This window comes from Monodon monoceros, unplaced genomic scaffold (assembly GCF_005190385.1).
Source record: "Monodon monoceros isolate NGI ecotype Baffin Bay Population unplaced genomic scaffold, NGI_Narwhal_1 Super_Scaffold_21, whole genome shotgun sequence".
In the NCBI taxonomy this organism is placed as follows: domain Eukaryota; kingdom Metazoa; phylum Chordata; class Mammalia; order Artiodactyla; family Monodontidae; genus Monodon; species Monodon monoceros.
This window is the reverse complement of record NW_021703778.1, coordinates 50,797,857-50,823,508: the sequence shown is the minus strand read 5'-3', so window position 1 is coordinate 50,823,508 and position 25,652 is coordinate 50,797,857. Positions and strand designations below refer to the sequence as shown.

The following is a 25,652-nucleotide window of genomic DNA, read 5'->3' as shown; positions in this document are numbered from 1 at the left end:
TCAGTCACTTCCCCCTCCCCGTGGCTTCCGCTGCTCCGCCCCTGGCGGATGGACTCGAAGCGGTTGCTAAGAAACACTGTAGGCCGAACAGGCCCTCTGCGCATGCGGAAGAGGAACGCCTTGTACTTTCCGTGAACTACGGTGTCTCGGAAGGGGCCGGGGTTCGCTCGAATGGCGGTGCAAAAGCAGAGTGGCTTGAGTCAGATCCCTGGCAGGTAAGTGGGCGCAGCCGCTAACCTCGGCGGCGGGGGAGGCGTGTGTGCGGCCGACTGAGAGGCTGTTCCAGGGCTTAGGATTGCAGAGGCGTCAGTCCCCAGGAAGCCAGGAGAGGGGCGCCTTGTCCCGCCGCTCTCCTCAGAGCTTTTTAGACGCGACTGCCGGGTCCTGGGTTCCTCTCTCGGTCCCTGAGGCTCCGCTAGCTCCCAGGCTGGGCGTGCCTCGCCTAGCGTGGCAAAGAGGACTCTGTGGGGTAACGGTAACGCTTCAAGGGCTTTCCTGCCAGAACAGCGACCCTCACGAATTCCTGTGAATGAAAGGGAAAAGAGTGGAAAGTATAGGAGATGGACGTGTTTATTAAGTGCATTTTTTCGTTTAGCCGGTATTTACCCTCCGGTCACTGTTCTAGCCGTTAGGGAGACAACGGTGAACAAGATAGGATAGATGCAATCATTTGCCCTCGTCACTTTAACAGAGAGACCGACAAACAAAATTATTTATCAGATAGGGATAGGTTATGTAAAGAAAAGCAGAATAATGGATCGAGATTGGCTAGGGCGCGATGGCTATTTTAGATAGGAAAGGCCTCTGAGGAAGTGACATTTGAGTATCGGTCTGAGTGAGGAAGAGCTAGCCATGCCAAGAACTGAGGGAAGAATTTTTCAGGCAGAGACATCAAAAGGGCAAAGCTTCTGACGCTGGAATAATCTTTGCTGTTGACAGGAACTGCAAGAAAGAAGGCCAGGTAGTCAAGCAGCGTAAGAGGGAGCATGGTTAGTAATGAAGTTGAGGGTGGGGGAGGGGGTGCGACAGGCTGCGGATCTTGCAAGACCTTGTAGCGGGTGGTCGGAAAGTTATCGTATCTGTTTATGTTTTGAAAAGATCGCTGGCTGCTCAGTGGAGAAGACTGTAGCTGGGAGTGAGGTTAAGGCAAATGTGAAAGACTGTTGTAGTAGTCCAGGCAGTAGTTGACATTATCTTAAACTAAGCCATCCAGTACACCAGGCGTTTGACTATCACCGATGTCCTCAAAGAAAGGTATAAAGGAAGCATGCATTTCAACGTATCAGCTGTTTTTGTTTAATAAAATATATTAAGATGTTTTGTGGCAGATGGGGGTCACTGCAAACACTTTAAATTGATATCCTCGTATTTTATTGTACATTATCATTCATTTATCAAGAATACTAGTTTTGGTGCCTTCTACATGAGCTACTTATTGGCTTAGGTGGGCAAACTGGGTTCAGGCCTGCCCAGGGAAGCTCATAGTCAAGCGTAGGGGAACCAAACTAGAAAACAGTTATGGACAATTCAGTGAGAGAAATACTGTGTATAGGCTGAGGGAGCACTTGGCAGGGCCCTCTAATCCTGACTTGGATATGTGGAGGGCTCCCCAAGACTGGAGGTTTCCTAGTTGAAGGTTGAGAGTGGGAGGGAAATGGTTGAGTGTGATTTAGAAAGAATGGGCCAAGCAAAGCTTGGGAATCCTTAAAGTGCACAGAGTTTCTGAGGCCCTCAGAGAAAGCCTGGAGCTAAGTTTGTGGGGCACAGAGGTGAGAAGACCCTAAGAGCCAGATCTCAAAGGACATACTAAGCCATGTTCAAGGATTTGGACTTTATCCGAATGAAAGTTGAGATGTTTTTCAGAAGGAAGTGGGTGTAGGGTGGGCGAAGAAACAGCCGCTTAGCACGGACTCTGTTGTGGTTGTCCAGGGTAGGAGTGGTGTACTGTAACAGTGGCAGTGAGGATAGAGAGAAGTGAGGTTAGGAAGGGTCCAGGAACATAGCCAGGTTTCTCACTTGGGTGACTGTGAGATACAGGTGCCGTACACTGAGATGGCAAGTTTGAGAGGCCATAGACTGAGTTGAGTTTGTATTGAAGGTGCTGTGGAAACTCCAAGTACAGCTTTCCACTGGCATTTAGATACATGAGTGTGGAGCCCAGAAGAGAGCTAGACCTAACTGTGGATTCTGAGTTGTTAGCATGTAGATATTAATTGAAGACATTGAAAGTCCATGAAACATTTAAGGGACTACAGTCAACCCTCTGTATTCAAGGGTTCCACATTCAACCAACCTCAGATCAAAAATATTTGTAAAAAGAAAAACATTCCAGAAAGTTCCAAAAACCAAAACTTGAACTTGCCACCAGCTTAGCAACTATTTACATACCATTTATGTTGTGTTAGGTATTGTAAGTAAGAGATGATTTAAAGTATAAGGGAGGATGTGCATAGGTTATATGCAAATACAGTGCCATTTTATGTAAGGGACTTGAGCATCCACTGATTTTGGTATCCCTGAGGGGTCCAGAACCAGTCTCATACCCAGAAATGACTGTAGAAGGAAAGGGGTCCAGCAAGCGTGTCTGAGAAGGAATCTCCAGAGAGGAAGAAGGAAGTCCAAGAGAAATTGACTTGTCAAGGATTAGTGTGTGTTTAGAAAAAGGCAAAAATATTTTTAATGGAAGGACTACACAATTATTATCTGTGTGAACATGTGCCCATTTTTCCTTTAAAGAATATACCCGTTTGGCCAGCAAGTCTACTGATGAAATTGTAAGCAGAAGCCCCTTTTAAGAAGAAAACTTGGAGACTTGCAGGGGGAGGGGAATGAAAAGATGTATTATAAAGTGAGAACCCTCATGCATGATAGAGAAGGCACTGAAATTCTATGGATTGATGATTAAATTAATATTCACATCTGGTGAGCCCTAAAGACTTCTTTCCCTTGTCCTGTGTAAGGCTTTTCAGAAAATACAAATTCTTAAAAGAACATTCTTGCTAAACATTTGCTTAGATTAGAAAAAATTAAAGTTGTGTATTATTAAAAGCCAGGCTGCAAATTATATAAGAAAAGTTTTTAATTACTTCTGGCTGTTTCTTTAAACCAAATCCACCCAGAAAGCATCATATCTAACTGTATATTCAAAAGAATATACAGTGCAAAACTCTGCGAGCAGTTTCCAAAGGGGTTTCAACAAGAGCCTGGAACAGAGGTACTCTATTTGGAGGTAACTTCATAAAAAAACTACTTCGAAGGCTACTACATATTTTGGGGTGTATAATTTCCAATTTTTAAAAACTTAGGGCTTCCCTGGTGGCGCAGTGGTTGGGAGTCCGCCTGCCGATGCAGGGGACGCGGGTTCATGCCCCGGTCCAGGAAGATCCCACATGCTGCGGAGCAGCTGGGCCCGTGAGCCATGGCCGCAGAGCCTGCGCGTCCTGAGCCTGTGCTCCGCAACGGGAGAGGCCGCAGCGGTGAGAGGCCCACATACAGCAAAAAAAAAAATAAAATAAATAAATTAATTAAAAATAAGCTATTTTTTATATCTTTATACTTCTCAGCAATATTTCATAACTTTGAATTTCTAAATTTCCCTTCCTCCTTGAAGTACGTAGCTGAATTATAATTAGAAACCAGTTATATTCAGACATATTAAATGATATTACATATTAGCAACTTCTGATCTTTCAATTCTGCCACGATTTCTTACTGGTTTATTATAAAAACAAAATAACATCAGAAAAAGTTTGGAAAACAACTTACAATACCTCAACTTCAGTACCACCAACAACTGTATTTTTTTTGGGGGGGTGGTACGCGGACCTCTCACTGTTGTGGCCTCTCCCGTTGCTGAGCACAGGCTCTGGACGCGCAGGCTCAGCGGCCATGGCTCACGGGCCCAGCCGCTCCGTGGCATGTGGGATCTTCCCGGACCGGGGCACGGACCCGTGTCCCCTGCATAGGCAGGCAGAGTCTCAACCACTGCGCCACCAGGGAAGACCCCAACTGTATTTTTGCATACTCTTTTTGTCTTCAGACATTTCACACGGTTCCAACAGTATTTGTGCTATGGGGAATTCCCTGGCAGTCCAGTGGTTGGGACTCCCACACTGTCACTGCGGAGGGCCCAGGTTCGATCCCTGGTTGAGAAACTAAAATCTCACAAGCCACATGGCGTGGCCAAAAAAAAAAAAAACCTCATGCCATGAATTTCTAGACTTTATCTGTGCATTCTGCGTAAATAATTACTGCTTCCTTCTTGGGAACCTGGATTGCTACCTGACATCCCTAGTACTCTTGGTTTCTGGAATTGCGTAGAGGCTTTAGGAATCTCCTGGTCCAGTGATTTTCAAATTTTTGTAGCAGTGGGACTCCAATGTAAAAAAGTCTATTAAAAGTGGTATTTTACTAGTATGAATGTAAATTATAAGTTCAGTTTTATAACGTTTACTTATTATAGAATCAGGCAGTTTTGAATTCCAAAAAGAATGAAAGGAATGAATAAATATGTGAATAGTTATGGAGAACACATTCAGTCTTACAGCATCCTCAGCACCCACGCAGTTTGGATAGTGTGTTTGCAAAATGCTGCTTCAACCAAGACATGAAGGTCTATGAGCTGCTTAACAGAAACTGGTATCTGAGTTGAGTCCTAATTTTTCCTAGCTTTTCCACTTCTCTGGTCATTTATTTTTCACTTGAAATCCTTTGTTCAGGTTGCAACAATTTTTAAGATTACTGATAGATACAATTATATCACAACCAGGGAACATGGTATTACCACACTTTCACAGAATGTGCTACTAGATAATTCTAAGTTGCTTTCTTGTATTGGTGCTCTCAAATTTGGTAATTCTTAAATTATAACTTTTCATTGATTTAAAAGTTTAGATTGCATAATATTTTTTAACAAGTTAAAATTGATTAGATTTCACCAGACATACTTCATTTTCCATTCAGTTAGGTGATATCAAATTCACACAAATAGAAACACTAATTTTACAACATATAAATGAAATAATTCAGGATCAACGCTTATGATGTTTTAGTTCATAAAACCCTGACTCAACCTGAATTGAGTTTATACCCTGCATGGAAGCGGACTTGATCGTTGGAAAAATGCTCAAGCCCCACTGCAGCAACTCTGATTCAGTTGGTGCCTAGGGCTCAGGCATTTTCCTAGTGCCCCAGAGAGTTCAGTGTGTGACTGAAGTCCAGAATCACTGCCCAGGAGGCTGTGTCTTAAAGCACGCAGTATTGCTGGAGAGGGTAAGCAGGTTATGCCCTGATGACAGCAGACACCATTCTTGGGACTGCAGGGAGATCGGGACCTGTGTGTTGTAAATAGGGCCACCAGACACGCAGTCCCATCATCTGCCTTTTAGCCTAACTTTGTTCAGCAGTACCTGGCAGGAAAGGAGGATGGGGATGGATAGAGAAATTCCACTTTGACCTCACAGTCCCAGCAAAAAAAAATGCTGAAAGAAAGGAAGCTAACTACTGGCTCTTGAGCTTCTTGTAGCCCTGATTCTGCTAATTTAAGGGATTTTTTTCCCTCAAGGGTAGTTTTAATTTGCACTTTATTGTGACTTCAACATGTGCAGCTCGAGCACATTGTTAGGTGTGTAACACAGTAAAGACTGAATGAGCTCAGAACTCACGCCCTGCTATAGATAGTACTGCATTTATAATTTTTTGACATGAAATTTTTATTGTATTTTAAAATTCATAAGTTAAAAATTACACAGCAGTTAAAAATTTTTTTGAGATCAAAACAGTACTAAAATGAACTTTGGAACTGATTTTAGGATTATTTTGGACATACACACTACTCATGGACACTAAATGAATGAAGTTAATAAATCCCTGAGAACTTGACTGAAGCAGAATATTCAGCCATGAACATATTCAATAAATATTTGTTAATACTACTGTGTACCTGGCATTGTGCTAGGAGCTGGGGAAGAAGTGATGAACCAGACTTCTCTTAAGGCAGGAATGTTAACAAATTATTGCACAGATAACTTAAAGTACAATTGTGACACATTCTTTAAGACAGCAGTGGTGCTGGGAGACTGAGTATCTCAGGAGGACCCAACCTTGACGGAGAAAGTCATTATTATTAGTTTCAGGTGAGCAACATAATGATTCAATATTTGTATATACTGCAAGATGATCACCACAATAAGTCTAGTTAACATCCATCTCCTCACATAGTTACAGATTTTTTGTGTGATGAGAACTTTTAAGATCTACTCCCTTAGCAGCTTTCAAATATACAATATTGTTAACTATAGTCACCATGCTGTACATTCCATTCCATGACTTACTTATTTTTGACCACCTTCAACCATTTTTCCCACACCCCACCCCCTGCCTCTAGTAAGCACCAGTCTGTTCTCTGTATCCATGAATTTGGGGTTTCTTTTAGATTCCACATATCAAAGAGATCATATGGTATTTGTCTTTTTTAATCTGACTTATTTCACTTAGTATAATGCCCTCAGGGTCCATCCACATTGTCACAAATGGCAAGATTTTGTTCTTTTTTTATGGCTGAACAATAATATCTATATCTATAGATATATAAATATATAGATATCACATTTTCTTTATCCATTCATCCATTGATGGACACTTAGGTTGCTTCCATGTATTGGCTATTGTGGATAATGCTGCAGTGAACATAGGGATGTATATATCTTTTCAAGTTAGCGTTTTCACTTCCTTTGGATATATACCCAGAAGTGGAATTGCTGGATCATATAATAGTCCTAGTTTTAATTTTTTTAAGGGACCTTCATACTGTTTTCCATAGTGGCTGCACTAATTTACATTCCCACAAGGGTTCCCTTTTCTCCACATCCTCACCAACACTTGTTATTTCTTGTCTTTTTGATAAACAGCCAATCTAATAGGTATGAGGTGGTATCTCATTGTGGTTTTGACTTGCATTTCCCTGATGATCAATGATGTTGAGCATCTTTTAGTGTTATCTGTTGGCCATCTGTATGTCTTTGGAAAAATGTCTATTCAGATCCTCTGCCCATTTTTTAATCCGTTTTTTTTTGTTTTTGCTATCAAGTTATATGAGTTCTTTATATATTTTGGATATTAACCCCTTATCAGATATATGGTTTGCACATATTTTCTCCCATTTTGTAGGTTGCCTTTGCATTTGCTGCCTGATTCCTTTGCTTGCAATTAATGGAAACAACCTAAGTATGTGTCGATGGATGATAAAGAAAATAACAAAAACACCAAGCTCATAGATACAGAAAACAGATCGGTGTTTGTTAGAGATTGGTGGGGTGGGGGGAGGTGGAGGGCAAATGAGAGAAGGGGATCAAAAGTTACAAACATCCAGTTATAAAATAAATAAGTCATGGGGATGTCATGTACAGCATGGTGACTATGGTTAATAATACTGTATTGCATATTTGAAAGTTGCTAAGAGAGCAGATCTTAACGGTTCTCATCACACAAAAAAATTTTTGAAACTATGTTGATGGATGTTAACTGGATTTACTGTAGTAATCATTTTGCAATATATATAGAGAGAGTCATTATGTTGTATACCTGAAACTAATATAATGTTATATATCAATTATACTTCAATTAAAAAAGAATCTGGTAAACGGTGTCTTCTATTTGCGCCTTTCTTAACTTGCCACTCCTTTAAAAAAATGGGGGAGGAGCATTGTTTTTTCTCAAAATAAATCATGTTCATTCATTTTTTTTAACAATTTCACACCATAAATAGAAGTGCAAAGGAATTAAAAGGAAGGAGTGGGGTGGGCAGGGCCTGGATTCATTCCTGTCGTGTGTTATCTTGTTTAACAGGGCCACCTGGGGCATAGGAAACACTGACAGATGTGCACTGGGGATTATTACGGAGACAATCATTTAACCCTCCCAGCGTCATTATGCCCTTGAACATGGAAGGAGACTGAAGCTGAGGTGGTAGCTTGCCCCATGGTGACCCTGATGTGGTAGAGACATATGACTCTAGATCCCAGCTCCTTACCAGTATACCACGTTGACAGAAAAACACTTTTAAGTATTGTCTTAATCATACATTTTATCTTTTATCTATAACTTAATTATCAGGCTTTTTCTTTATGCTAAAAAAAATGCCTGACCTGGATCAGAGTCCTGCCAACAAGAGTTTAATAGGAGGACGATCTACAAACATGAGGCAGGGTCTAAGTGTTCTTAGTGTTTTAGCAATAACCTGGAAACTTGTAGAAATAAAAATTTGAGGGCCCCATCCCAGAACTGCTATATCTGAAACTCCTGGGGTAAGGCCTGCAGTCTGCTTTTACGTGCCTTGGCAAGTGATTCTGAGGCAGCTAAAACTTATTTTAAGGAAATGAGCAAGGGATGGTGTACCCTGGGGGCTGGTAACTGCCAGTACCTGCTCTAGGCCTGGAGGTAAGTAGAAGAAGCCGTTCCTGAAACTGGAAAGAACAGTCTCCTGCTCTCCCTCTCCCCCCTCCCCCCCCCATCTACTACAGGAGCATGTTGGGACGCAGAGAAAGGGGAAGAGTAGAACTAGCAGAGGGAAGGGAAGGTGCCTAACACAGGATGTGCTGTTGGAACATACCCTTCCCCCTCTTGTCACTAGGGTAGAGAGGTACTCTTGAAATCAGAGTTGGCCAGCTATGATGGCCCTGATGGTGGACATGGATGATGGGAACCTCTGTCCTTTCATCTTCTGGGCCTTCTCAGTGCCTTCACTGCCCTCTCAGACTTTCCTAATCTTGGCACTGCCACCCAGGTTCCCCGCCCCCTCCCAACTTTCTGTGGAGTCTAACCAGACCCACTTTAATTTTTTGGACAAAGTAAATGCCATCTCAGTTGGGGGAAGGAACTGGAATCTTAGAAGCAGCCTTTGTTTAGAGTGCCTCAACTTCTGCCTCAAGAATCACAGCAGCCTTGTTATTGGAGAGAGAGATTAAGTAACCTTTCTGGCTGTGGTCAGATTTGAACCTATTGTTCCATTAGGCCAAAGCCCAGTATTGAGAGATTCTAGTCACTTAGCAAACCATTAGCTTCTCATAGAAAGAAAAGCAGTTTTTTACTTTACATACTGACCATGAAAGTAATTATTTTTCTGTATTCTGAATTTAATGTAGAGTTTATGTAAAAAAAAAAAAACTCCCTAAAAGTAATGTCATCTTTTTTTTTTTTTTTTTAGACAAAGGAGTAAATTACTAGCAGCTTGTTTTCTGATAATTTTAAAATTAAGTTGTGGGAGAATGTCTTCTAGTGAATAGACTATGCACTTAAAAGCTCTATTTCTTAGGAATACTTTTTAAGAAAATATTTTTAAATACCATTCTCAGTTTTCAGTCTAGAAATTTTTAAAATCAAAGTTCTAATGAGTTTACATTTGTATTTTAGTTGATATTAATGAAGTCTTATGCATATTGTTGCTAAGGATCAGAAGGCTGATGTCTATAGCTGAAATTGTTTTTTTTTAATTTAACTTTTTATTTTGAGCTAATTGTAAATTCATGTGAAGTTGTAAGAAATAATACAGAGAGATCTCGTGTACCCTTCAACTAGTTTCCTCCAATGGTAGCATCTTGCAAAACTGTAGTACAGTATCACAACCAGGATATTGACATTGATACAATCAATCTGCTGCTCCAACTCAGATTCCCCTTTTACTTCTGTTAATTTACGTGTGTGTATTTAGTTCAATGCAATTTTATCGCATATATAGGTTAGCGTGTTCCCCATCAGTTCTATTATCACAAGGCCGTTATGACCCTACCCACCAAGTGGGAGGGGCCCTCACTAACCTCTGGCACCACTGATGTGCTCTCCAGCTCTCTAATTTTATCATTTCAAGAATTGAACCATACAGTATGCAGCCTTTTGACATTGGCTTTTTTCTCTTAGCATGATTCCCTTAAGGGTCATCCAAATTATTGCATGTATCAATAGTTCTTTCCTTCTTATTATTGAGTAGTATGGATGTACCACAGTTTATTCATCTGTTGAGGGACAACTGGATTGTCTCTAGTTTTGGGCTGCTGTGAATAAACCTACTACGAACTTTCACATACAGGTATTTGTGTGAAAATAAGTCTTTATTTTGCTGGAATAAGCGCCCAAGAGTGTAATTACTGGGTCATATGGTAGCATGTTTAGCTTTTTTGTTTTGTTTTAAAGACTATATTTTTTAGAACAGTTTTAGGTTCACAGCAAAATTGAGAGGATGGTACAGAGATTTCCTGTATACCTTCTGCCCCCCCCCACATGCATAGTCTCCTCCATTATCAGCATCTGCAGATGGGATACCACAGTGGTACATGTGTTACAGTTGATAAGCCTACGTTGACACGTCATAATCACCCAAATCCATAGTTCACATTAGGGTTTACTTTTGGTGTTTTACATCCTATGGGTTTACACTATAATAGACAAATGTATAATCACATGTATCCATCATCGTAGTATCATTCAGAGTAATTTCACTGCCCTAAAAGTCCTGTGCTCCATGTATTCATCCCTCCCCTCATCCCCCAACTTCTGGCAACCACTGATCTTTTTACCGTCTCCATAGTCTTGCCTTTTCCAGAGTGTCATATAATTGGAATCATACACTATGTAGCCTTTTCAGATTGACTTCTTTCACTTAGTAATATGCTTTTAAGTTTCCCCCATGTCTTTTTCATGGCTTGATAGCACTTTCTTTTTAGCATGAATAATATTCCATTGAGTGGATGTACCACAGTTTATATATATTCATTCACCTACTTAAGGATATCTTCGTTGCTGCCAAGTTTTGGCAATTATGCACATGCAGGTTTTTTTCTGGGCATAAGTTTTCAACTCCTCTGGGTAAACACCGAGGAGTGCAGTTGCTGGAACGACGTGGTAAGAGTATGTTTAGTTTTCTAAGAAACGGCCAAACTGTCTTCCAGTGACTGTACCATTCTGTGTTCCCACCAGCAATGTAGAGTGGTCCACTTTCTCCATGTTCTGGCCAGAATTTGGTGTCACTAATTTTTATTTCAATCATATTGATAGTGGTATTTACTGTGGTTTTAATTTACATTTCCCTAATGGCTAATGTAGTTGGACATCTTTTTGTGTACTTACTTGCTCTGTATCCTCTCTAGTGAACATGTCCATGTCTCTTGCCCATTTCCTAATTATTATTATCTTTTTTAATGTTGAGTTTTGAGAGTGCTTTATATATTCTAGATACTAGTCCATTGTTGGAAATGTGGTTAGCAAATATTTTCTCTCAGTCTGTACTTATCTTTTTATCCTCTTAATAGGGTCTTTCACAGAGCAAAAGTTTTTAATTTTGTTGAGGTCCAGTTTATCAGTTTTTACTTTTATGGATTGGGCTTTGAAGGCCAAGTCTAAGAGCTGTTTGCCTAGCCTTGGATCCCAAAGATTTTCTCGTTTTTTTTCTAAAAGGTTAATTTTAAGTATTAAGCCTGTGATCCATCTTGAGTTAATTGTTGTAAAAGGTTGAAATTATTTTAAATGAAGTTAAATCAAGGTCTTAGTCACTTCTATTTATACTGCCTTTAAATTGTTGATGAACTGATATCAAAGTATGATAGTTAGGCTTTTCACCCTGGGTTTGATGTAGCTACTAAAAGTAATTTAATGTAAAAATCAATCAAATGGGTGTCCTGATTAATGTTTCAACCTTTGGTTGCTGAGTATCATTTGAAAAAATTAATTGTAGTTTGCACTGGGAAGTTGCATAGTTGGGAAGTTGTATAGTAATTGGCCTTGATTTTAGAATTTGTGCAGCATGTAGAAATGATTCTGAGGCTCAGTATTCTGCTTTAAGGTATTGTGGGAGTACCTATAGAAACTGTTAAAGATTAGGCTGTGCGAGTTACTCCTTACACTTAAGAAGTTTATTAGAGAACTTCTATTCACCCATTGCCCTGAGGCTTTGGAACATCAGAGGAAATTTGAGAAGGGGCACTGGCTGTGAAATTAGACTTTCTGGGTTCAAATCCTGATTCTGCCACTTAACTGGCTCTGTAACTTGATCTCTTTGTGCCTTAGTTTCCTTATCATAAAATGGGTGTGGTAATTAAGTACCCACCTATTACAGTTGTTATGAAACTATTACTCACTTAAAACAGTTCCTGATACATAGTGGGCGCTCGATAAACTTCAGCAATTATTATCCCTAAATCGTTGATTTTATGTGAAGATGGGTGGGGAATATATTTTTTATATTAAGCATGATTCTATTAGGATTTGACTGCAAAATTCAGATAGTTTACAGTCCTTAAACTATAAAAGAGAGACTTCAAACAAATTTTGTGCTTGTAATGGGCACCCCCTTAGGCCCCCTGACGTGGGAATTCACTTTCCTTTTCCAGGAGGCGTTTTCTGAAAGAACTCTGAGAAGCACTGCTCATTCACTTTTCCTAATTAGGTCTCTCCTAACGTTTGTGTCCTTTACAGGCTAGACAGATCTCTCTCATTTATCCAGGATAGCTGGCTCCACAGCCTCTCAGCATTCTGAGCATCCTTCCCCAGACACTTCGCTTTGGCGATGTCTCGTAAGAGCTTGGTGTCGGAGGGGTATGCCTTCCTCCAGACCAGCATGGTAATGCAGCTTGAGATGTCCCAATCTCTTAGCAGCCACTACGAGGAAAAAAGTGTGTTTGGTTAATCCCCTAGTTCGTTTTTTCAGGACTTGTCCTTTCCTTTAGTGCTATGATTGCTTTAAAACAACAACTGCAGTTCTCAATTCTCAGTGGGTTACCATAGACATTTGTTTCAATGCAGGTTTCTTTGGCCAGCATTAATATCTTAAAAGACACTGTAATTAGGAAGGGTTTATAATAGTCACAGTAGAAGCAGCCTAGCACCTATTGTCTTCGTTCATTTGTTATCTGCCTGGCATTTGTGACCCCTAGCTGATGCTTTTTTCTTTCTGTCTATAAAGCATCATTTTGACTCTTTGTATCTTCAAGTTTATAACTTTTTAATCTGATTTCTCATAACCACTCTTATCAAGGTCCTGGGTCCCACCGTGATAGAAAACAGCCCATCCTCCCCTCCAACCCCCCCCCCGCCAAACCCCCAAAATGCTTTTTTGTTTACCTATTTATTGGCATTCACTTTAGTTTTGTGTGCTGAAATGATTGAACCATTTGAAATGGGTCTTTTTATAGGTTGAAAAATAGTTGAAATAGCAGTTTTATTCTCATTTGTGGTAAAATTTAAGGACTTAAGATGTATAGGAATATTATTAGAAGTATTTTTATTGCTATAACATTGAAATAAAAATAATTCCATTTGTGGTTGAAAATTATATTAATGGAGTTGAGCATATAATATTAAAACCTAATTAGATAGATTTACTGATTAAATTAGTTTTAAAATAAAAAATATTGTCACAGAATATTTTATGTAATAGAATATATATAAAAATGTCAGTAGTTTTATTGGGAAGAAATGTTATAACTAAAATATAAAGTAAAATAAGTATGATGGAATTCATCTTCGAAGTAGAATATGAAAACTAATTTCTAGTATGCGACAGACAAAATATACCAGACAATTAAGGAGATGATTTTATTCAAGCTATTGCAACAGGGAGAATGAATATTAATGGAAAACCTCTCAAAGAAGGAAAAAATGGGGAGTTTTATAAAACTAGGGAGTCAGTAAGGAAGGGTGAAGGTGGGTCCTATCTGGAAATACGGTCAGCCCTTTCTTGGAACACAGAAGGTTCAGTGCTTCTTAACCATGGCTGCTTTCTGGGAGCACAGGGCTCAGGTAAATTTTAACATTGTCAGATGGAACAAGGTTACTGATATTACCGTATTAAGTTATGTTTATAAATTGTGTGAGATACACACCACTGTTTGAAAATAGAATTCAGTGAAAACTTTACAGAAGCTTCATTTGTAACCTTAAAATCTATAGGTTTCTTAATATTTATTTCTGCACTGGAGGACTAGAACAGGGCGGCTTTGTCTTGTAGGGGTGACCAGGAATTGAAATTCCTCACAAGCTAAGCAAGGGGAAGAAACCAGTGGAGAGGGAGGTTTGAAGACCAAGGGCAGGCCAGTAGGCCCTATAGTAAAAGTGAGACCCGATAAAAGTGACAGCCCTCCCTATGAGGTCTCTTCCAGTGAGGAAGGAAGGAGGTTAAAGATGGGCATTTATAAGTGGGTCCGGGTAAAGGAGGGAATTTCGTGGATTTTGTTAAATATAAATTTTAAAAGGACAAAATCATGACCCATATAAAATGAACGCGGAACAACGATTTTATTTAACTAGTTAATTAATGAAAGAACTAGACAAATGTCACAACCATTTTAAAAGAAAAGTTGACTTTATATAGAGTAAAGGAATGTTGAAATGAGTTTACAGATGGAAGCAAAACTGGCTTTTCCCACTGCAGGAAGGGTTGCCCCTTCACCAGACAATTATGAGCATGTCCTCAGACAAGAATTATTTGCATTGCTATCAGTCACCTACAATTTACCAAGGTGTAAAATAGCTCAAAGGCAGTGAAAAGACCAAGCCCTAGTAGGATCCGATAATTCCCAGAGGCTCCAGTATTCCATTGAAAGGATATTCAGTAATCTCTTTTGCTTGCACCAAAGTCTTTCATTTTTCCTAGCCACTCTTGCTGTATAGTAACTACATGCTTTCTCTAATATTCAGTTATCAGTTGATTGCCCATTTCTCTGCTTTAAAAGCCACGTCTGATCCTTTCCTTTCTCCCCACTCTTTCTGGTCTCCATCAGGTCAAAGGAGCCTGGGGCAACCAGGATGTCTAAATTTATATCCAGCTACAAATACAAAATACAGTTTGCTCACGTTTGGATTGCTTTTGCTTAACGTCTTGTCTTTTTCTTGGGATGGCATTTAAAATTTTTTAATTTAATGTTATAAATGATAACCAGGGTTTCTTTATATTATCATAAGTTGGGAGTTAATCAGCAATAACCATAATAGTTTGACCACATAGCAATCTAACTTTAGGTTTTCATCTATAAGTTGAAGGTAAAAGTTAATGAATTTGAGTTATTAGCCAAATGGTTCTCAACCTGGATGATTTTGCCTCCCAAGGGCATGCTACTGGCATCTAGTGGGTAGAGGCCAGGAATGCTGCTAAAACTTCCTACAATGCACAAGACAGCTCCCCCAAAGCAAAATTACCCAGTTCCTACTGTTAATAGTGCCAAGGTTTAGAAACTCTGACAACCCATTGAAAAATGTTAGAGGAAAGCTGAAGTTTTACTGTAATAAAATTAAAAATAATTTTACGATCTTAAATCTATATGAAAAACATAAATTTTATTTTTATTGTTTTAAAATAATCTTATTACCAATTTTCCATTTTTAGAAATTAAGCCATCAGTATTACCTTTAACTTGAGAGACTAAATGTTTAAGTGGAAATAGATGCCTTTCCCTTGTAATGTAATGTATATTACACTTATATTTTTAAATTATTTTTCCTATTTTAGGTTTTATTGAAGAAACAGAGATTCATCCCATTTCTAAGATTGATATTTACAATTTGGATTTGTCGACCTTCTTGTAAGATATATTTGGCAATCAAAATGAAAGCTTTCTTTGAAGTTTTAGAACAATTATACAGGAAAGTACTTCTTGGAGCCACACTTGAAAATGACAGCCATGATTACATCTTTTATCTCAACCCAGCATTTTCAGATCAAGATTGCTCTACAACCACCTCCTCAGACTGCTCAAACATCCTTGATGTTCAGGGCAAGCATCAGCCATCCTCTGTCAATTTGGCTACCCCTTCTGTAGCACCTGTGTGTTTGCAGAGACATTTTCAGATGAACAGTACCCGAGAAATAATGCTCCTTCAGTTAACAGTGATTAAAGTGATGATGACCAGAATATTATCTGTCGAAACTGAATTGCATGCAAAGGAGAAATATAGAGATATAGTTAAAATTCTTTTAAAATCATCTGACATCGATTCTAAATTAGTAAGCTCATTTGCTTTTGGGTTTTTTTTTTTAAGATCTAGATTTTTAAAATATAAGTTTTAACATTCAGTAACAGTAGGTAAATTTATTTGTTTTCTTGTAGACCTGTATGTTCCAAAACTCGGATAAATTGTTATCTCACATGGCTGCAAAGTGCCTTGCACTACTTCTGTATTTCCAATTGAAGGAAAAGGTAAGATAAGTAATCAAATTATGTTACTGTTTCTTTTATAGTTTCTTTAAAATTGCTCTCTGGCATTCAATATTTTATCAATAAAATATTTGCTCACACAATAACGTGTAAATCCACAAAAGTGTAAGAATAGAATAATATGATGATGGCTTATATCAAGGATTAAAGTCTTAAATATGTTGTAAATCTTCACAAATCAGATTCTTAACCCAAAAGATGGGTTTCACGTCAGAGAGTTCATAACTTTCTTCAGATTGTCAAAGAAGTAGGTGGGCCTCCTTTCTCCCCTCCAAAAAAAGGTTTAGGAACCCCTGCTTGAGACTAAGACCATTTTCACAGGTTTAATATAAATAAATTCTAAGAGTGGTCCTCAGCATAATGAAAAAATATGAACAAATTATCAGATTTTTCTCTTATCTCTGAATTAGTTAATAAACAAATCTAAATTTACTGACTTCTTTCAGCTATAATTGCTTGTTCCTTTCTTAAAATAACATTCTTTCCTGAATTAAAAAAGGCAGTATTTGCAGTAGAAAATTTGGGAAAAGAGAAAATGTATAAAGACCAAAATAAAAATTACATATCATTCCAGCTACCAGAGATAATAATCACTGCTAATATTTTCATGTTCCCTTTGATCTTTTATTTCTATGGCATATTGAATTTCTTGATTTAAGGAATATTAGGATATTTGTGTCCTTGTTTTAACAAATATTATCATACTTTTTTTTTGGAAAGGAGTAAGCAATGTTGTATTGAGTTGTATATAATAGGTAATTTGTAATTGTAAAGAAAATATTGTATTATAACTTACTCCTTTAAATTTTTTCTAACTTCTAGATAACATTGAGTAATTCCTGGATTTCTTTTTGCCAAAAAAATCTTTCTGAATATTGTGAAAGTGATAAAGTAGTACATTGCCTCTGGATGCTTACCTTTGTAATAAAAGAAATCTTTAAAGATACATGTTCACAAAAAACAGGTATGAATTATGTTTCCCTGTAAACAATGGTCATTATCTTGTTCCCAAGGAGCATTATAGTTATATAATGAAGAGTAAAACTTACTTTACAACGTCTGATCTGTCTTGAAGCATGAAAAACTAAAGAATTGTGCCCCATATTTTTTGATTGAGGATACCTTTTTAAAAGGAAAAAAAGTAAAACTTCACTATTATTAAAAATTGAAATTAAAGCTTTTCATTTTTATATATCCTTTGCATCGTCTGATGTTACTGATATTTGTAAAATGGGTATTAGCCATGGTTATTAGCTCTTACTTAGTCTGTGTATCTTCATTTGTTCATGTTAGAGATAAACAATCCAATCCATTTTTTCATCTTATAAAGGGATAATAATTATAAAAATTGAATTGTAAAATTGCTTTTTAAGAAGTCTTTGTTTTTCCTGCTGCTTATAATTACTATTTTTTTAATCACAGAAATTCTAAAGCAGTTCCTGACTCCTTTTGACACTATTTTTGAAGTCTTTTACAATTCCTTATTTTCTCAGCATTTTGAAAACCACCAAGATACTTCTAAACTAATAAACAGCTTGATATGTTTCCTGGAATTGCTTGAACTTCTTATAGCCTCCAGAATCCACCTGAAGTTACATTTCACTTGCCAGAGGATGTTATTTTTGAAACCTTCTTGTGTGTTCGATGTTATTACCTGGCCTATTCAGGCTTTTGTCAAAAGGAAATTCATCATATTCATCAAAAAGTGCCTTCTCTGCAAAGTGGGTGAAGACCTTTGTCGGGGATCCGTCCCTACCTTCATGGCACCAGATCATCCTTTAGATGTGGACCTGTTGGCTTTGGCTGATGCTGTTCTGCAAGCTGTGGATTTGGGCTTTTTGAGGACACTGTCTGTCTATGGAAAACCTTCCTGCTTTGGAGGCGATGAAGTCCAACCTGGATGTGAGTGTGTCCCTGGTCCAGATCATGTGATCCTTAGAGCAGCGAGCTTACTTATCATTAGATCCTTAGAAATCAAGTTTCAAAATGGTGCTTCAGCAAATGAAATGAAAGGTAACTCTCTCAACTCCTTTTGCATGCAAAGTAATGGGTAATTATTTACTGAAGTAAAATTATTCATAATTATCAAATCTCAGGACTGTAATTTCACAATTTAAGCTATATGTTATTCTAGTTATAATTTATTAATTTTCTTCAAAAAAAAGAGAAAAAACTAGAATTACCTTAAATAAAGTTTCAGTTTTGTGCTCTAAACTGAATTTGCATAGTATAGTTAATAATTGTGTTTAAAAAATAAAGATGCTGTTGAGTCACTTCGAAGTAAGCAATGTAAGTCAATTCATATTCAGTTACTTGTAGTATATTATTCATATTTTCCTTCATAAAATTGGTATATCTACTAATACAGATTTTTGACAATTAGGAGTTGAATCGAAACTATTATGTCAGAAGTTATATTGATGAAGAAATTTTTGTATAAAATTTCCAGGATGTTAACTTAGAGTCCAAAGAGAGCCATTTAAAGTATTCAGTATAGGTGCTGGGGAAGATTATGTCCTCTGTTTCATTTGAGAAAAATGAATAGTAAACGTCTCTAAGCAAGCAGCATAGAGTTTCAGTGAAAGGTCTGAATTGTAAGCAGTGACTTCCCTGAATTGCTTTAGGTAACATTTAGCTTGTAGTAACAACATCCAAGATATAATCCTGTGCAGTTATCATTTACAACACTAGATGGCGCATGTTATATGTCAAGAATTTTAATGCAGTTAAAACTCCTCAAAACCTTTTTGACTTTTGTGCTTAATAGTAGTACTTTCTTTTAATACTTTAAACAATTTTAAACAAACAAAAAAATTTTTTTCTGTTATTTTGAGGGCAAATTATTTTTGTTTGGGTTCATTGTTGCCTCTAGTAACAAACCATGTGACATCCAGTGAAGTGATTTCTGTTGCCTACCACTCATTCATTTATATGCTTTTAGCAAGAATTTATGTAACTTTTATTTCTCAGAGGTAATTAGTTATTTGGCAGCGTGGGAAGTAGATGATCTGGCTATACATTTTAACTGTATCCTACTGACTGGGTCATTTTTTTCTCTGAAGCTCAGTTTCCTAATATACAGAGTGGAGATAATCCCTAACTCACAAACTTTTTGAAAGTGTGAATTATGAAAATGAATTTTAAAGTACTCTAGATATTATAAATTTATATATAGGCAAGTTATTATAAATGCATTCATAAACTGCTGCTTGCTCTTTGAAATTTGCATTTTTTTGAAGTTGATTTACAGAGGTTCATGTCTGAGTTACTGACCTTCTTAAAGCCTCACCTTCAGCCGTCTCTGCGATCACACAATCTTTGTGAGTGGTTGTCTAGGGTCTTCATAGAACAAGACGATGACATGCTGGAGGCTGCCAAAACAGCAATGGGCATCTACCTGAAGTTGACCAGGTTCGTATATTTTAAAGTAATTATACTAACTACATGCCAGGAAAGCAGAAAACATTTTTAATAATGTGTTGGACATACTATTTACTTTCCATCATTAGGGGAAAAAAAAAATCCCTAACAATCTTGTGGTTTCCTTATAAGTTCCAATTCCTTTCTTTAACCCTGCCCTACATGAAAATAGATTACATTTGAGTTCTCATTATGAAAACTTGGCTGGCTAGGCAGATCTAGGGATTAGAACTAGACTGATATTAGACAGCATGGGTTCTGGCTGAGTCACCACCTTTGCTTTACCTGTGTGATCAGGAATAAGTTAATACACTTGTCTAAGTCTTAATTTAATTGATGTTTAAGAACTCTCTTCACCTCTAAGACTAACTTATCTGTATTGAACTTCTGTAAGGTGATTTTTGCCTTTGTAAAGGTGAGTACAATCTTGTAAGTAATCAAAGGAGCTGTTGTAAATTTTCATTTTAATGTACAGTTGAACTGGGATTGATATCATCTTGAGGCAGATATCTGAAATTGATTATGAACTTACGTTACTTATGACATTTTATACTGATCCTATTTCTGTTTATTAAAACAGCTGTACTTGGTCAATCTTGGGTCAATCTTCTTGTGGCAAATATCTGTAATTGGTAATGAAGTTAATAACTGAAGACCTTTTACACTGTTTCTGCTTCTGCTTTATTAAAACCTTAAAGTATTTGCTTTATTTCCATTTCTTTCTTGGCTTCAGAGAAAGGGATTTCTTACTAATGACTGTCGGTGCAGTGTTGTGCTGCCAGTTCTTACTTGTATTATGACACTGCTGGCAGTGGCTGCTTTCAGACTGTAAGAGTTTGGGGCCAATTTTCAAAAGGTTCTAATCAAGAACACAGAATTCCTGCATGCGATTTGAATTAGGCTTAGAAACGGTCAAATACAAATTCTGTCTGAATGCACATGCCTCGTAGAGTATATCTTAGTTGTATTCAAAGCTGACTTCTTACTCCTCAAGAAAGAGGAAGCCTCTGAATTAAATTTACTTTGTATGTGAATTTCTAACTTTCTTAGCTTGAGTTTAGTGTGCTCGCAGAGGCATGTGCTCATGTCACATGTATTTTTTTTAATGTAACTGTATTAGTTAAGAGTGACTGGCTATAAATGATAGAAATCAACATAAGTTAGTCTAAGCAAAAAAAAAATGGAATTTATTGGCTCTTAATTGGGAATTCTAAGGGGTCAAACTGGCATCAGATGTAACTGTATATGACTCAAACCATGTCATTGATTATTTCTCTTTGTTTCTATCTCACGGCTCTGAATTAATTCTCAGACAGGGCCACCAGCAGTGCCAGGCTTACAGCAGCCTTACAGTTATAATCTTTAATGGTGCCAGCAGAAGTCCTGGAGAGATCTGATTAGCCTACGTGGGTCACAGATTCATGTGGGAATCATGGTGGCCAGGAGCTTGGGTACTCTGATTGGTCATTCTGGGTCACATGCCCACCCCTGTTGAGGCAAGTGTGGAAGGAAAGGAAGGAGGTTAATTCCCACCTTACCACAGGGAATTAGTTACCTGTAGGAGCAAGGAATTCTGATGTCAAGAGACAGGAAGACAGAGGACTTTAATTGGGCAGGTAGAAACTAGAACTACCAAAGTCAATGGATTTTATTTATTTTATTGAATCAGATTTATATGGAGTTTGTGGAAAAAGAGATTGTTTTGAAATTTTTTTTTGTTTTTAAAATAATGCATACATTAAAAAGAAATCTGATAGGAGAATTTATGGTTTGTGAATTACATCTGTCAAAACTTGTATTTGTAAACAGTCATTAATCTGAAGTCTCTGCTCTCTTTGTTTTCAGAGAATGTGAAGCTACTGAAAGCTTGACCCAAGAAAAAGAAATGTGGAACCATCACACACATGAAAATGGCTATAATCCACACTGTATTTTTTTATTCTTATTAAAAAATATAGGATTTGATTCTACAGTTCTTCTTGATTTTTTGATTTCATCAGAAACCTGTTTTCTTGAGTATTTTGTTAGGTATTTAAAATTATTGCAAAAAGACTGGGATAATTTTTTCAGTATTTGCAAGTACTTTGATATAACTGAATCTAAAGATAACGTAAATATTTGTTGTTGTATCTCCTCACTTGTCCAAGACAGAAGCAGCAACCAAACAGAGCCTAGTCCTTTGGCCGTTCTTGGTAATCACAGAGATGCTCATGCTTGGGTCTCCTGGGCTTCTGAAGCGTCTTCTGAACCACTGAACCATGCTGTGATGTCTGAGGAGGCCCAGGCCACACTCCAGGCTAATAGTCTGTCTCCCCAACGAACTTCTCAAAGTCTGGTAGATTACGAAACCTCTGATGATTCTGAAGAAGAATCCACAGACCAGCATTTAGCAAACAGTAGACTAACATCTTTACACCAAGAAGCAATGAAGAAAATTCAGGACACAGTTGGAACAAGTAGGGATAAAAAAGAACTTAGCCTGGAGTCTCAGTCAAGGTCTCTGGTTCCCAAAGAATCTAATACTCCCTTCTCTGTTGATTGTGACATAGGCCCAAATAACATTGCTTCTAAAGTGGGAATATCTTATAGAACAGTAAAGTGCTTTGAAGAGCTACAAGGTGCCATTTATCGTTTGCAGAAGAAAAATCTGTTCCCATATAATCCAACAGCACTTTTGAAGTTGTTAAAACATATTGAGACAATATATAATAGAAGTATGACTCCTTTGTAAAACAGGAACTGGTTTTCCCTAATATAATTGTGCCTTAATGAGGTAACAGTAAAAAAAAAAAAAAACTTCAAAAGGGTTTTCTAACATGCTTTTCCTTTGCCTTTTGGAAGCTGCCTAGTGACTGAAAAAGATATATCAAATGATAAGTCACTTGATACAAGTACAGCACTCAAAATTTATGGTAGTTCAACTTACACAAATTTGGGATAGTTATTGTATTAGTTTCTTATTGCTGCTGTAAAAATTACCACAAACTTGGTGGCTTAAAACAACAGAGATTTATCCTTTCACAGTTCTGGAGGCTAGAAGTTCAAAATCAAGATGGCTACAGGGCCACACTTTCTCTCAAGGCTCTAGGGGAGAATCCTTCCCTGCCTCTTCCCAGCTTCTGGCCATTGCTGGCAATCCTTGGTATTCCTGGGCTTCTTGGACATCAGTCTCTTTCTCTGTTGTCACATGACATTTTCCCTGTGTGTCTATCTGTATCCGGTTTCCCTCTTGTAAGGACACCAGTCACTGGGTTAGGGCCCACTCTCATCCAGTGTGACCGCATCTTAGCTTAATTATATCAGCAGGTACCCTATCTCCAAATAAGGTTACATTCACAGGTTCTGGGTAGATGTGAATTTGGGGAGGGATGCTGTTTAAGCCAGTATGGTTATTATTTCCCCCTGAGGTATTTACGTGTAACGTAATATGTAAAAAACTTGAATCTTAGCGGTTTTTTAAAGAGAGGTGATTAGCTCTATATGTATATATGTGGTCTACGAACACAAGTGTATTCTTTAAGAAGAGTTTTAATAGGTAATTCTCCTATTTAAAATTGTTGTGATATGGATAATTATATTCTGTCTTTTTGAGAGGAGGCAGTAAATTCAAGTTTTCATGTCATTACAGGCATACCTCATTTTATTGTGCTTCACTTTATTGTGTTTTGTAGATATTGCATTTTTTACAAATTGAAGGTTTGTGGCAATCCTGTGTCATACAAGTCTTTTGGTGCCATTTTTCCAACAACATTTGCTCACTTTGTGTCTTTGTGTCACATTTTAGTAATTGCAATATTTCAAACCTTTTCATTATTTGTTACAAATATAAAACTTTAATGGATGAGGAGTTGCTTCTTATGGATGAGCAAAGAAAGTGGTTTCTTAAGATGGAATCTGCTCCCGGTGAAGATTCTGTGAAGGTTGTTGAAATGACAACAAAGGATTTAAAATATTATATAAACTTAGTTGATAAAGCAGCGGCAGGGATTGAGAGGATTGACTCCAATTTTGAAAGCACTTCTACTATGGGTAAACTGCTGTCAAATGCATTGCTTGCTACAGAGGAATGGTTCATGAAAGGCAGAGTCCATCAGTGGGGCAAACTTCATGGCTGTCTTATTTTAAGAAATTGCCACGGCCACCGTGATCAGTCAGCAGCCATCAACATCGAGGCAAGACTCTTCACCAGCAAAAAAATTACACCTCGCTGAAGGCTTAGATGATGGTTAGCATGTTTTAGCAATAAAGTATTTCTTTATTAAGATATATAGGCATAATGCCATTGCACACTTACTAGACTATAGTATAGTGTAAACATAACTTTCATATGCACTGGAAAACCAAAAAATCCATGTGACTCACCTTGTGATATTTGCTTTATTGTGGTGATCTGGAACTGAATCCACAATATCTCCAAGGTCTGTGATGGATTTATATACTGAGAGCATAACTATATTGCGCTGGTCAGTCTGTCATTAAGACAGTCTGAAATGTCCTTAAAATATTTTTTAAATGATCCTTTTATAGAGAAATATAAGGAGACTGAACCTGTCAGACATTAAAATATATTTTAAGGCTGTGTTAATCAAAACAGGGTAGTACTCATTCAGGTAGAAATGGGAAGATCAGTGGAACTAAACAGGATGGCTAATCAAAATAACAGATACTAATGTTAACCAAAGAGAAATGCAGAGGTCAAAAACTCTGTTTGGTAACAGAGTTGGGGGTATACATTGGGGCAGCTTCTACGTAAATTAAAAAGTATGTATCTTCAAGGATTATCAATGCCACATTGTTTATAAAAGCAAAAGACTAGAAATAATCTGGTTAAGTAAGTCATAATATATATATTCATAGTATGTATGCTCAGTTATATATACTTGTGGAAAGAATGAGCTGTATTCATGTTTACAGAAATGAAACATCTACAGTTAAAAAAAAGTGAGTATATTGGGCTCCCATTTGTTTAAGAAAAGAAGGTGGGGAAGGAGTAATACACATTTATATATGCCTTTGTGTGTTTATAAAATATTTATGTAAGAACATATAAGAAAATACTAATAGTGGTTGCCCTGGGAAACAGATCTGAAGTAGAAAATTTGACTTCTCATTATATATCTCTTTCTACTCTTACTTGTTTTTAATTGGGTACCTTTTTTTTTAGTTAAAATTTTTTTAAGGAAAGGAAAAAAACAAACCTGATTCTTTATGTTCCTAAGGGTACATAAATGTTAAATGCATTAAAAGTCATGCTTATAAAGATGTGTTTTTGACCTGTGTTTCTCTATAAGGTTAATAAGGAACCATCAGTCCCTTGTTATAATATCTAAAATTAGGAAAAGGCAGTCTCCTATGTATGCAGAGTGTTGGCATTTCAGAAATGCTACATATATTCAATATAACTAACCCTTAGGTGTAAGCCAATTCCTTCCACCCTCACTGGAGCCCTACTATTGGTGAAGGTGACTTGACTCTGGCCATGTGATAACTTTCCTGGCTGTTCAGAGTACCAGAGCTGTCCTGAGGTAGTCCATAAAGGAACACAAAACTAGTGATACTTGTACGATGAGTTTCCAGTCTGTAACTCCACCTCTTCTTCAAGTAAACGCATGTGTGTCCAAGTGACCACAAAGTGTCATGAATCTAATTTATTGTTTTAACTTAAAATACAACAGATACAGCAAAATACATGTATACGACTTGATGAATTTTCACAAACAACATACCTGTGAAACCAGTATCCAGATCAAGAAACAACATTACTGGCACTCAGGGGTCCCCCTTGGATCCCCTTCCAGTCACTATCCACCGGTAAAGGTAACTATACCCTAAATTGAGACAACATAGATTAATTTTGCCTAGCTTTGTCTCTTATGTAAATGGAATCAGAGAGTATGTGTTCTTTTATATCTGGTTTCTTCAACATTATTTGGAAGCGTGTTCTAATTTATTTTTTAAATAATTGCCAAGTAGCTGCATTTCAGCTATTAGTAACAAAATACTTTTAACTCCTCAAAATTGTCTATGGCACTCCCA

The 25,652-nt window shown here is 37.4% G+C and overlaps 1 protein-coding gene across 3 annotated transcripts; it reads left to right on the top strand.

Annotated features, from left to right (window-relative positions):
• The first annotated feature begins 147 nt into the window (after positions 1-147).
• LINS1 (lines homolog 1) lies at positions 148-24,856 on the top strand. Of its 3 annotated transcripts, none has more exons than XM_029236264.1 (7): positions 148-215; positions 15,491-15,985; positions 16,089-16,178; positions 17,019-17,160; positions 17,619-18,209; positions 19,436-19,607; positions 21,462-24,856. In XM_029236264.1, exons 2-7 carry the CDS (start codon positions 15,587-15,589, stop codon positions 22,345-22,347), a joined length of 2,280 nt encoding a protein of 759 aa, XP_029092097.1. In that variant the 5' UTR covers positions 148-215; positions 15,491-15,586; the 3' UTR covers positions 22,348-24,856. The 3 variants fall into 3 exon arrangements, with proteins under 3 accessions (XP_029092097.1, XP_029092095.1, XP_029092096.1); XM_029236262.1 differs by having other exon boundaries at positions 191-215; positions 17,619-18,098; XM_029236263.1 differs by lacking the exon at positions 148-215 and having other exon boundaries at positions 15,530-15,563; positions 15,690-15,985.
• The last annotated feature ends 796 nt before the right edge of the window (positions 24,857-25,652 follow it).